The following is a 13,138-nucleotide window of genomic DNA, read 5'->3' as shown; positions in this document are numbered from 1 at the left end:
TTAGTAGTTTCTTTCACACACACTAGGCCTATATTTTATCCTCTGACCGTTCTGTCTAACATTAATCCTGGCCTGTTCCTGATCTCTTGGCAGCATAGCAGGCTCATAATTGTACGGCTGTGGTCCGTCATACGAGTAAATATGAACAATTTCTTCAGCGTCTGAAATATCACCGCGATCCATTGTTTTGCGGTTTGAATCAGCCACTGGCGGCTGGCGCTCTCCCGCTAGTTACGTCACGCCCGCCACGCCCATTTTCAGATGCGGAAGTAAAATTTTCTCACAAAAACGACTCTAGAAACTTCTGTAGCATATTTGTACGAATATTTTAAAGAAAATCTAGTTCCTACATTATTTTTCTATACATTGACTCGTTGGGTCCTCTAACCTGCAATATGCCCTTTAATAAAAGTCGTATACCTTATCAAACCTTAATCATTGGGGCTGGACTTCAAGCCCAGACAAAAACTGCAGGATATGCAGAAAAAACCTGCAGATTAGAATGGATCAGGACATTGAGTCCAACCCAATTAAAACATTTTAACTAGTAAATAGGTAAAAGTATGCGCAACCCATTTAAAGATAGGCTGTGCTACACCATTTTATAACATCTGCCGAATTAGACACGCCCCCTCTTTACAAAACTCCCGCTTCGGTGTAACCAGGGTCGTAGCTAGGGACATGCGCATTTCACTCTGCTTCTGTTTTCAAGCGATTTTCACTTTTAAAGCTCCCTCTGTCCAGCAATGAAATGTTTACCGATGTTACTGATGTTTTTGTTTTGTTTGTTTTTTTAAATAGAAACTCACGAAAGTCCAAATTCATTTATCGCGCTTCTGACTTCCCACTTACGGCGTGCAAAATGATTGACAAACAGAAAACGCCTTTTGATTGGCAAAAAAAGAATATTTTCATATTGGTAGGCTTAGGTAGGCTATGTTACAAAGTTACGTGCTCTGCGTGATATCTCAGGACAGGTATTTCCATATGATAAGAAATAATCCCCCAAACTAATAAACAAACATGTAACAAACAAGTTGTGGGAATCCATGGGTCTGCTCTCAGAGGAAGAATGTGACTCAACAAGACACTGCACACCTGCACATCAGATTCAGCTTTACCAAGAGGAATTTTGTGCTCCATGAACCAGAATGGGCCATTGTCACATGGACAATAAGGAGTCTGTCTATTCTGTCTTCAGGTAGAGACTTATGTTGCTCCCTCAGAATCAAGAAGTTGTTCACTGGTATTAGAGGGGGGGTTGATTATGAGTTCACTTTTCTAACTTTAGTTAGTGTGTAATGTTGCTGTTTCATAAACAACATCAGTAAAGTTATGTCGCTCAAAGTTTAAAGCAAAGGGAGATACTTTCTTTTACAGAAATCACTTTTTAAGGACTAACAAATGGTTGGTAGGGACTACAATGACCTTCTTCTTCTTCTTTATGTAAATTTTACATAAACCTTGCCCCCGGGAATGTGATCTATAGATTTATCATGACAGAAATGCGAATGGTCTTTGTCAGGTAACGGCACACTCATGATAAACGAAGTGCATTATGGGCGTAGCCGCCATTTGTAAGGTATCGATGCTGGGGTATTCTGTTGTTGGAGAATTGTTTTTTCATTCTTTTTTTTATTCTTTTTTTTTGCAAACTAAACCATCCTTAACATGACACTATCATCATCATCAATTCAGCAAACCTTTCTTTGCTGTTACTAACTTTACAGGATTTATTTACATTCCTACCGTCCGAAGGACACAGTAACTTGGTGAAATGTCTGTGGGCTTTAAGAGATGAATAGTTTTTAAATTGTTCACTGGTAACACGATAGTTGAAAGCAATGCAGGATCAGCACTCCAACTTACTGCAGTCAGCTGAGCTCATACATGGATCTATGTTCTGGATGGATGACAATTTCTGCAAAAAACGGTACCTGCCATATTTATCTTGTTTATTGCAGTACGGCATTTTCTCAGTTTTCTTGTGCTTCAGCAGTTTTGCGAGTTATTCACTTAATCCCTTCAATGCTCACACACAGTCAGTAGATACCTCAAAAATGGCGCCGCAGTGAGGTCACACACAACAAACCCACGTGTCTGATCAATGACTAGAAGATAGTTAACTCCACATCAGCGACATAAATGAATCAACTAACCATTCAGAAATGTCCAGCTGCATTCTACATGTTGTCACTTCTTCTTGAGTCTCTCCATCTTTGTCTGACTCCTGTTTGAACATAAAATGCAGGTAAAAGGACACGAGCTCTTGAAGCTCCGCCCTTTTTGCCGGGAGCAGAAGCTCATTTGCATTTAAAGGGACAGACAAAAATGGTGGGTTTTTGCTCTCCCTCAAAATTTTAACACACAATATACAAATATCTATGGGGTATTTTGAGCTAAAGTTTCACATACACACTCTGGGGACATCAACTTGTGAAAAGGGCATTATACCACCCCTTTTAAAGTCAGAAAAGCAACAGGGCTAAGTAATTGCTGTTTTATCTCATCTATATTCATAGCTTTGCCCCCTAGGGTTTATTATCTACTTAAGTTCTCTTTATTTATGCACCATGACCAGATTTAAGAACCAGTGCCGTAGGCGAAAACACTTTTGTAGTTTGTTATAAAGGTTTGTGAGAGTTAGATCCTTAATGGGGAAGAACAAACTTGATGTACGTTTTCGTCACAATTTTAATTTTTTTTTTTCAACAAATACTAAGCTTTAAAAGCATCAAAGGAATCAAAACTTTTTCTTTCTTCTTCTGGCCATTGTGACAGTGGTCTTGAAATGGTGAGCCCCTATAGCTTCTGTGAACTGAGGTTTCCCTCTTGTGGGAGGAAAGGGTCAACATCTCATTTAAAACAGTTTGCTGGCTATTGTTTTCAAGTTTCAGTGAAGGGTGTATTTTTATGTCCATTACATCAAAAAAAGAAAAAAAAGAAATAATCAAAGTCAGTTTATAGTGAAACAAAGTATACATCATAAAACATTAACCTACAGCAAATGTTATGAACATATACTACCATTCATAACTGTTTTTAAATAAGTCTTTAATGCTCACAAGGCTGCGTATTTGATGATAAAATCCAGTAAAACCAGTAATATTATGAAATATTTCCATTACTCCAGTTTTCAGTTTCATATGATTTAAGTGGAAATGGTGATACATTTTTTAAAATATTCTTTGAAAAATAGTCAAAAAGAAATAGAAATCTTTAAAACAGTGTAAAAGTCTTTACTCTCACTCTCGATCCTATATAAGCATTGTATTTGGATTATTAAAGATAAATGATTGCATAATAAAAGAAGGTATAACATTTTCTAGAGGTACTTTTAATGGTTAAAACTGCATCATGCTTCAAAGGACTAAATAAGACTGTAAAATACATTATAATTTATAAAACTTGTGTGTACAGGCAGACAGAAAACTCAAAAGCTGAGTATAAATCTTTTTTATTATTTGATGCAAGTATAATAAACATACTGTACTGTTAGAAGATAAATATTTACAATAGTTGCCTTGCAGTAGTTAGTAGAGAAAGCAGAGTCATTTCTCAATCACTGAATGAAAACACTTCCTTAAACTCCCAATACTCTGCTTCGATCATACAAATTTCAGGGAGGTAATAAATGATTGTCTACTAAAAGAAATAACAGACAACGTTTATTATCAGCACGTCAGTGGCCACACAGCACTCACACACCTCGTAAAGGCTTTAAACAATAGGACAGCCTTTGCTGAAGAACATAGGTATGTTAGTACATGCCCGACCTTTGAGAATGTCAAAGAGCTCTTGGAAAGGGTTTCTCTCTCTGATAGGTGACCGAGTCTCAGGTCTGGACCACATCTGTCAGAAAGGCTTGAGGTGGGCAGGGTTTTCAAAATGTCATTTTCATTCAATCACTGTAAAAGGGCAATTTACAAACCACACATTCCGCTTCGGCATGCACATTTCCAGATATCGATCTCAAAGTGAAACGGAACAATTAGAAGCTGCATTGTTTTAAAGCCAGTGAGCATTTGATGAATATCCTGAGGGATACAATATTATTCGACGGTCTCCCTTCACCTATACAGAAATAAACAGTGAACTTTACATTCAGGGATTATGTGAAACATCTGGAAAGTCTCATCATTATGGGGAACGTCAAAACACAGTCAGTCTACCATCAAATGAACATTAACGGGCATATAGTTTCATTACGTTATGATGGCAAATGCAACTGTCTGCAGAGGATGCATTTCTCAAATCCGCGTGTGTGTTCTGATTATGTAAGCAGAGCCCGAAGCTGTGAGAGCTAATGTGAGCCCAGTCCAATCTGTGTGTGCAAGTGTTTAAATACATTACATATGTAATTATACTAATGAAAAGTTATACCATCACAAATCACTGCTGTATATTTATTAAACTTAAAAAAAAAAAACAGAGCAAGACACATATCTTGGACAAAGAGGTTTCCTCTGACATCCAACCAGCGCAAGGAACAAGATCACAATCTGCACGCACAAATCCTCTGATCTCTGATGAATATTCACACTGATGCACGAATCAAAACGCCATTCATTCTAATTACAGCCTTTATTACATTGGGAAGAGGGACGTCATTTGTTTAGAATTAACAGGCTACCGTTCACCAATCCTTATTTTTATTCTGTCAATCTTAATATACATACTGAAAACCCATTTCAATCACGTACACGTGCAAAGAATCCTCGACCGTTCGTATTTAAATGTGATCTCAAAAGAGTGAGCTGGATATTTTCTGGCAAGAAGTCACCCACACAGATGCATCACACCCATTCGCTTAATAAAAGTCACAAAGAAAAAGAGGGGTGTTTTACCATGGAAACTTAAAAAATACTCTGCAATTAAAACAAATGAAAAGGAAGCGAAATGCGCACACACATACATACTCATAAAAGCCTGTTTATACTAGGCCATGTTAACAAATGAATGATCTGCACAATCTTTTCCTCGTTAGGTACACTTACTGACTCGGGTTCTACAGGTATGTTGCCATGGCCACCGGCCTCTGTCAACTAAAAGCTTTGGAGAGGGAGGTGGCGTCACGAGGGAGAAGCAGCCACAGAAGGCTCGTCATGCCAGTGAATGAGGATCATTCTAACTGCGGCTCCAAGAGGCCTTCGACACGTCATTCGGCTACGCTCCGAAAAAATACATCAGAAGAAGATCTGTTTGGCATCTGATGGATTCTGCTCCATAGGACAATATGGACATTTAAGCCTGGGAAGAGAGTTTAAGACATGTTCAGTGAGGAAAATAATACATTTATAACTGAAAACATAGAAAGTTCAAAAGGTGAAGTGTGATTAATAGCACCAAACAATGGTTGCCAAGGCATTGCCATGTGGTTTCTAAAAGGTTCTCATGCTTCAATCTTCAAAAAACACCTTATTCTTCATTTATTTTACATTGTTGCAGCACCTCTCTTCCCAGACTGTCAGTAACGCTCTGTTTAGTTCCTGTATCTCATGAAGTCCCTCCCTCCAAAAAGCACAGTGTGTTCAAATTGGTCAGATGGACCAGATTGGTCAATAGCTTCAAACATGTTTCGTAAATGTTACTCCCCTTACCATAAAAGAAAGTTTCAATACGCAACTCAACCAGGTATCGTCTCTTTGTTTTGCATTGCCTTGGGCGGGAATGATTGGAATGAGGAATATTGTGACGTGTACAATCTCGCAAGAAAACTCAGGACTACAATGGAGGCGTTTCAGGGAGTTCAGAAACATTGTTTACTGATTTGGAGAATAATTTGCTTTGGAATGACTGTTTTGCAGACCGTTTTCAATCTAAAGTTTGAAAGTGTAAAAAAGCATAATAGGTCCTTGTTAACATTAAAAGAATGACACACTTCACCTTTAAAAAGTGCAGAAAATCTGTCAATTACCACTACTGCTGGTTGCAACAACCATTTTTAAATCATCAGGCATCAGGTCTGGGGTCAGTTTGCCAGCACAGATTAAACTTTAAAAGTAAATGTAGAGTGAAGTATACTTAATTTGTGTCTAGGTGATGCATAAGTCAGAGTCTTACTTTCCAGCATTGGTGAGTTTGTTAAGAGCATCTCTGGATATGACATGTCCACAGATGAGCTTCATGGGTGGATTGCTCTCTGATGTCTGCTGCCTCAGGATAGGACAGGCAAAAACAGAGTGATACCAGCACTTCTTCCCCAGGTCTATTTCAATCTAACACACACAGACACAAACACAGAGCAGGAATTAATAGATAAAGCATTAATGTCTTTGAAATAACCACAATTAATCATTATTAATTATAAATTAGCAGATGTATTCGCCAATCATGGGCCAATAAAAAGGAAGCACATATTAGACATGGATATCATTAATTAATCCAGTTTATTTTATGTTGCAGTGTTTTCTGTTTATAATAACTCAGAACAGTCTGAATAAGGAGATTAGTAGTCCATTGGTTTAAATTTGTCTTCCAAACGAAGATCACTTTATTTTCCATATCTCAGTCAGCTGGTCTTAATAAAACATACTATAGAGATACGCATTTGATTTTTTTTGTGTGTAAATAATTATGTTAATCAATTATGTGTGTTGTAGAATTAATTATCAGGGTTAAAAAAAACTTGGTATCAGTAAATCAGTTCCAAGACATTAGTGCATCCCTAATTATAATGTAAACATTTCACATTACAATTCATACAAGAAAAATATTTCAACAAAGACATTTAAAACCTTTAGATCAAGCATTAAAGGTAAAGAGAAAGACTTACTGGGAGCTCATCCTTGTGTGTCCAAACACCGCTGCACTGTCTCTGTTCAATAACCTGTTTGATGTTCATGAGAACAGGAAGCGCCATACAGCCGGAAGCAAAACTGATGGAGAGAAAATCAAAACAGGATTTAGTAATAAAGCATATATAATTCAAGCTAAGAAAAGCAAGTAATTGACGTGCCGAATTGCAATTGAACATATACGTCAATATTTACAGAGAAACGCCACCCATGGAGATAGATAAACTGCAAAAGTTTTACAAAAGATTTCTATTTCAAATAAATGCTGTATTTTTAATAGAGCTGGTGCTTTGGTGGTCGAAAAACAAAGAACCGATTTGAAACTAGGCTCTGGCTCTGAACCAGCACCAGCTCTGCCTTGGAGGAAAAGGGGTACCAGAGACGCCAAGAGGGCTGGGTACTCAGCACTGCCGCTCGGCCAGTAGAGGTGAACTCCAACACATGACGGTTCAAGGTTATAGTTCAAGGAGGGGAAACAAAATCTTACCAATCCCAAACTTTTTAACAATACATTATATAGATACATTATGCAGAGTAAAGCACTGAATAAACGCTACAAAACGTGGCCTTTCAAGTTACAACTTTTTAATGTTAAACTTTTAAAACCTTGCCTCAAGACCCTTGTGTTTTGTTTTGAAAAGTCTTGAAGACATGAATGAATTCAGACGTTCATCAGAAGGCCTAAAATCCAAGTAATCATTGGTTAGGGCCTATGTTTAAAATCCTACACGATCAGGAGAGATTTAAGACTTTTGTTCTGACCTGACACTGAGTGGGGACTCCACGGAGAGTCCGAGCAGCGCGCAAGCGTCCCGTGTGAAGATATTACAGATCTCCGCCCACTGATCCGTCTCCAGCAGACTGCGGTATGGAGAGTTCTCGATCCCATGGCGGAGGTACACTAGACTACCCATTAAGATCTGAATATCTAGAAAGCACACACAAATAAGGCTCAGATGTCATCTCAGGTAGTGTAATACAGCTGTCAATTCATTAAGAACTTTAAAATTGACAAAATAACCGCTTCAAGTAATGACATTACAGGTAAAACAGCCTCAATTGTGATTTGGCTCCACCCATATGTTTACATAAAAGCCTTTTTGAGGTTAAAGATGTAGTTTTTCATCAATTCAGGGCTGAACCTTTCCTCACCTCTCTGGTGCTGTGAGGCAAACGGTTGGAAATGCCGTGCGTACTGTAAAGCTTCCTGCTGTTTGCTGATGCCCCCGTTGAGCAGGCTGATGAAATAGAGTCTGTGAAGCTTGAACTCAAGGGTGCTGTTCAGATCCAGCAGCCTCTGACGGTTTGTCACCGCCCACCTACCACAGCAATCATACAACCAAAATAACCATTAGAACTACTAACCTGAAATATACGACAACAAACCAATATTATAAGTCACATCCCATCCAAATAAATGTTCTGAAGAAATCCAGGGTATGTTTAAAGACTGAGAGGATGTGGATAGATAAACTACCATACAAAAGTTTGGGGTCAGTAAGATTATTAACAAAAATTAAAAATAGAGTAAAACAATAATATTGTGAAATAGTATTCCCATTTAAAATAACTGTTTTAAAATGTATTCCTGTGATGGTAAATCTGAATTTGAATCAGCCATTTAGAAATCATTCTTATCTGCTCAGTCGGTGCTGGTTTTATTATTATCAATGTTGAAAGCAGTTGTGCTGCTTATTATTTTGTGGAAACCATGATGCTTTAGAAATATAAAAAATAGAAAGTTTAAAAGAACAGCATATTTTGTTTGAAAACATAAATGTCTTTACTGTCACTTTTGACCAATTTAATGCATCCTTGCTGAAGTATTAATTTGTTTAAAAAAACAACAACTTTACTGACCCAAAACTTTTGAAATGTAGTGTACGTGAGGATAAAATAAAAAATAAAAGTGAGCAGTAGAAAGCAGACAGACAGGACACATACTCTAAAGCTGGTCTGAGATCTTGTGTTCTTAAAGCCTCTAAAATGCGGTTGAGCTCCAGAAATGGCTGTTTCATGCTCATATCGATTACTACACCAGACTCCTGTGAAGTCAGATTGAAACACTCAATGTCAATGCCAGGATCAAAGTGTCAACAAAATACAAGCGCTTATACAGTACATGGAGAGGTTAACATACATATGAAATACTGCAATGTTTACAGAAATTCACACTCATTTTTAGAATAATACAAAAGAAAAGCATACCTGACAGAGGTCCTCCGCAACACTCAGCATGCCTTGTCGATACAGATGCTCTACGATAGTTTCACTGAGGTATTTCTGCCTCTCTGGAGAGTCCCAGACATTCTCAGCTACAACTGCACTCACCTCTGCATCAAAGTTCTGGACAAGAGAACACAGCATTTAATACACATTTTCAATCACACATTATCTAAAATTGGTAAATCAAACTACAAGGATAATTTCATTATCAATGTAGTATAGAATTTGAGCAGATATTTATCATTTTTATCAAAGAAAGAAGAAAGCAGTCAGAAACTACTGGCAAAAAAGAGGAGGAATGGGATCGGGAATGTCCAAGGCAGTAATATTTCAATAATGTAACAGCATATTTTCATGTTTCAGGCTGCAAGTAAACAAATAAAATATTTCACCTTTTATTAGTAAGTCATTTATTATAGCATTTTTATAGTTTACTTATTGATCAAATCAAGAATGACCTAAAGTTCCCTCACAAAACTTCAAGGGGTTCGCAAACCCCAGTTTGGGAAACCTTGACTCAGATAAACTGTTTAATGTGTTGTTAATATTGATGTAATTTAACAACATAATCAATTCAGATATCAAACTCTTACTCTGTCGATCGCTTTTCCCACTTTCGACACACTGCCATGGATGTCCTTATGCCTTGAGGCGAGCATCTGCACAGTTTCTTTGATTTCCTTGCAGCACTGGGCCATTGTTTGATGGAGCACTGACAAATCCGCATCTTGAACACCTAGTGTACAATGAAATATAACAACTAAGCAAACTTTGATCTAAACAGACATATCTACTGTGACTCATCTATGTAACAGAGTTATGCTTATGTAACCATCTACAAACCTAACGTGTGGGCTAGAGGTTATTCAGCTAAACATTGCATGTTTGTTCGCACTGCAGGCTATTATTTATGCAGGCATCTAACACCTATTGTTCCTGACTTAATGTCACTGAATTGGCTTTTTTCAAAGCTGAAAAGGCACTTGGTTGACTTCCTCCTCCTCCTCCTCTTTAGACTTGTTTTCATATACAAGCATTGACATATGAATCACTCTCTCACAAGTTGATAACAGGCTTTCGGAGCTAAAAAAACAACAACAACAACACAAATTTCCCACAGTATGATACCATCATTTCGAAAATTTCAGTACCAATGTGGTGCTATTCAGTAGATGAGGCTTTGTAATTATTTTCTATCACAAATGACAGGAGAAAGGAAATTAAAAAAATACCAAATTCTTCTACAAATGATTTTTTTTGTCCCTTGTCTTTATACATATGCACATACAGGTAACACGTTGTGTCCTTGTTGCACGTTACATGTAGTTAACACAGTAATAACTATGAATTATGCATAATTAAATGGGTAACACTTTACAATAATGTTTCATTTGTTAACATTAGTTTGTGTGTTAACTAACAAGAACTTACGATTAGCAATACATTTGTTACTGTATTTGTTTATGTTAGTTATTAAACTACATATGTTCATTGATTATGCTACTTCACAGTGCATTAACTAATTTTAAAGTCCCACTGTAGTAAATAATTTTATCTACTAAAACTCATTTTTTATCACCAAAATGACATATTTAAATGTTTTTTTTTTCCTGTATAAAAAAATATTCATGCAATTAAATAGCTTGAATCTATCTCCACAACCTTGCTTTATTTAGCATTCGTGGAACCATGAATACGCTAATTAGGCCCGCATCCACTCACGCCAGTTCACAGATTCACTCGGCCAACTTACTGAGGTAAACTCTGCACAATGATACAACAATGATTTCACTCTTTACAACGTCAGACACATAACGGAAAATACTATGATTAGCCTTTTGCTTGACTATGTTATCAAACAGCTAATAATGTGTTGCTAATGTTACACAAACTATGTTCCCATTCACCATCTCAGTCTGCCTTAACAATCATTTAAACAACTCAGAACGTCAGTGGAGAAAGGCATTTACTTCATAATAATATCATAATATACGTAATACACCTGCTACGTTACTGAATCTGCCCGAATTTTCACATCAACAAATTAAAATACAGGGATAACCTGGCATCTTTTGAGACCCCCCTTCTAGTTCGCTGTTAAAGACATTGACGTGATTGGTTGCAAGGTAGTTTGTGATATCAGAAACACCAGCGATTTCAAACCTTTTTTTTCTGCAGTTAAGGAGAAAATATTCAGCAATGGCTAAGCACATTAAAAACAACACATAGACATTTAAACAACATGATTTTCACCACAGGGAGACTTTAACTATTGATTCTAAATATTGAAATTAGCATTAGAAAGATTAATAAATGATAAAGAAGTTAACTAATGTAGTTTAGTAATGTTAACCAATGAAACTTATTGTAAAGTGTTACCATTACATGCAACCAACACTAAACATATAGCATGTACATGTAGTTTATTAAAATTACTCACTACTTATATGTAAAATTACACTCTAGCAAGAACACCTTACAATAAAGTGTGACAACACATATATTCTGACTGATGTCACATGCGTGTCATTAAAATGAATCTCCAAGCCTTGATTTCATCAGTCACCAATAGCTGTTTTGTTGCCTAAGGTATAGATATCGAACTACCAGAGGCTCATGTTGTACCAAAGCACAAATGATGGTGTCCAAGCAGACTCCGAGCTCACCGTAGGCAACCAATTGACTCCTCAGCTCACAGACGTTCCTCAGGAGTTCATCCAGCCGTTCTTCTGACTGATGCCCATACGTGACAAACCTGTGTAGCACCTTCTCGAGCTCCCGTTCCACACACGCACACTGCTCCATCAGCACAGCCGTTACAGCTTACACACACACACAACGTCCTGCAAAACAACAACAAATAAAAGTCAACCTCAATCTAAAGATTAGCCTAACCCTAACCTCCTCCATTAGGTGTCTACTAACACCTATTTAGGCTGTCCATTTCAGGAATTAGTTGCATAAAACACAAAATGCAATAACATACTTTTGGATTTGGCTATCATCTGGTTCAGGTTGGTATGATGAAACTTAGGACTATATATATATATATATATATATATATATAATCTAGTATAAAAGCAATACTGCATCAATGCAATATATATATATATATATATATATATATATATATATATATATATATATATATATATATATATATATATATATATATTCTAGTATAAAAGCAATACTGCAACAATGCATATCAATCATAAACAACAGAAAATTTCTCGGTAAAACATTTATAAAAAGCCTTTGCCGGGGTAAGGATTATGCAGCCCAAACACTGCATAATGATGAGCTAAAATAGCCAACAACATCTATCATTCTCAGTTTATTTCAACTTTTAAAGTAAGGCACTGCAATGACATTTATGTCAACTTGAAGGAAACTGAAATTCGTTGAAATTGTGCGTTGACATCTACATCTACAGATACTACAGGATCAAAACATTCAGTTAGCTTGTTAGCATAACCGAGACAACATCAATCAATTGGAACGATTCAACGTGATCTTTGACACTAACGATGGTAACGTTGTTTAAATCACAGTAACCTAGTACTGACCTCGAACGAATTTTAGAAGGTTGTAACAAACGCGTAAATTAAATAATACATGATGTTCTTGCCTGTTTTGACACCACTTCACCAGCAGACGTCTCTGACGCGAAGCAGTGGTCTGTGCTGGAGTGACGTGAGTTTTTGACGCTCTGCTGCCACCCGCGGCCTGGAGGTGTAATTGGATTTACCTCAAAATATCAACAAAGGCAAAGCACACACTTCCGATACACGTGTACAAATCACAAATTTGGCCAGTTTGATGGTCTTGGATTGTTTAAGGTGGTTTCCCAGTCCTACTAGTTTAAAAGTCTATCAAACCAGGGACCAGACTGGAAACCATCTAAAAGCAGCAAACTAGAAGGGTTTAATCTAAAACATATGAAGCAGTAATAAACAAATATGTGAGAAAATATGCCTGTCCTCAAGGACTTCAATTATGTAAACTTATGGGGGGACTAGTATAGATGATTTTCACTAAACCTATTGCAAAATATTGTATCATAACAGCAATTTACAACTTATAACATGTCAATCAAAAAATGTCTAGGACAT

General features: G+C 36.9%; 1 protein-coding gene across 2 annotated transcripts; it reads right to left on the bottom strand.

Moving 5' to 3' along the window:
* Positions 1–3,441: 3,441 nt before the first annotated feature.
* rmnd5b (required for meiotic nuclear division 5 homolog B) lies at positions 3,442–12,763 on the bottom strand. 2 transcript variants are annotated; one of them, XM_039649308.2, is made up of 10 exons: positions 12,655–12,763; positions 11,690–11,866; positions 9,617–9,759; positions 9,006–9,143; positions 8,742–8,842; positions 7,950–8,116; positions 7,560–7,725; positions 6,776–6,878; positions 6,064–6,218; positions 3,442–5,250 (listed from the first exon to the last, which is right to left on the bottom strand). In XM_039649308.2, the coding sequence occupies exons 2-10, from the start codon at positions 11,826–11,828 to the stop codon at positions 5,187–5,189; spliced, it is 1,176 nt and encodes a 391-aa protein (XP_039505242.1). In that variant the 5' UTR covers positions 11,829–11,866; positions 12,655–12,763; the 3' UTR covers positions 3,442–5,186. The 2 variants fall into 2 exon arrangements, with proteins under 2 accessions (XP_039505242.1, XP_039505243.1); XM_039649309.2 differs by having other exon boundaries at positions 12,593–12,692.
* Between the last annotated feature and the right edge of the window lie 375 nt (positions 12,764–13,138).

This window comes from Pimephales promelas, chromosome 9 (assembly GCF_988280905.1).
Source record: "Pimephales promelas chromosome 9, fPimPro1.hap1.1, whole genome shotgun sequence".
Lineage (NCBI taxonomy): Eukaryota > Metazoa > Chordata > Actinopteri > Cypriniformes > Leuciscidae > Pimephales > Pimephales promelas.
The sequence above is the reverse complement of the archived record's forward strand: the minus strand, read 5'-3'. Positions and strand labels throughout refer to the sequence as shown.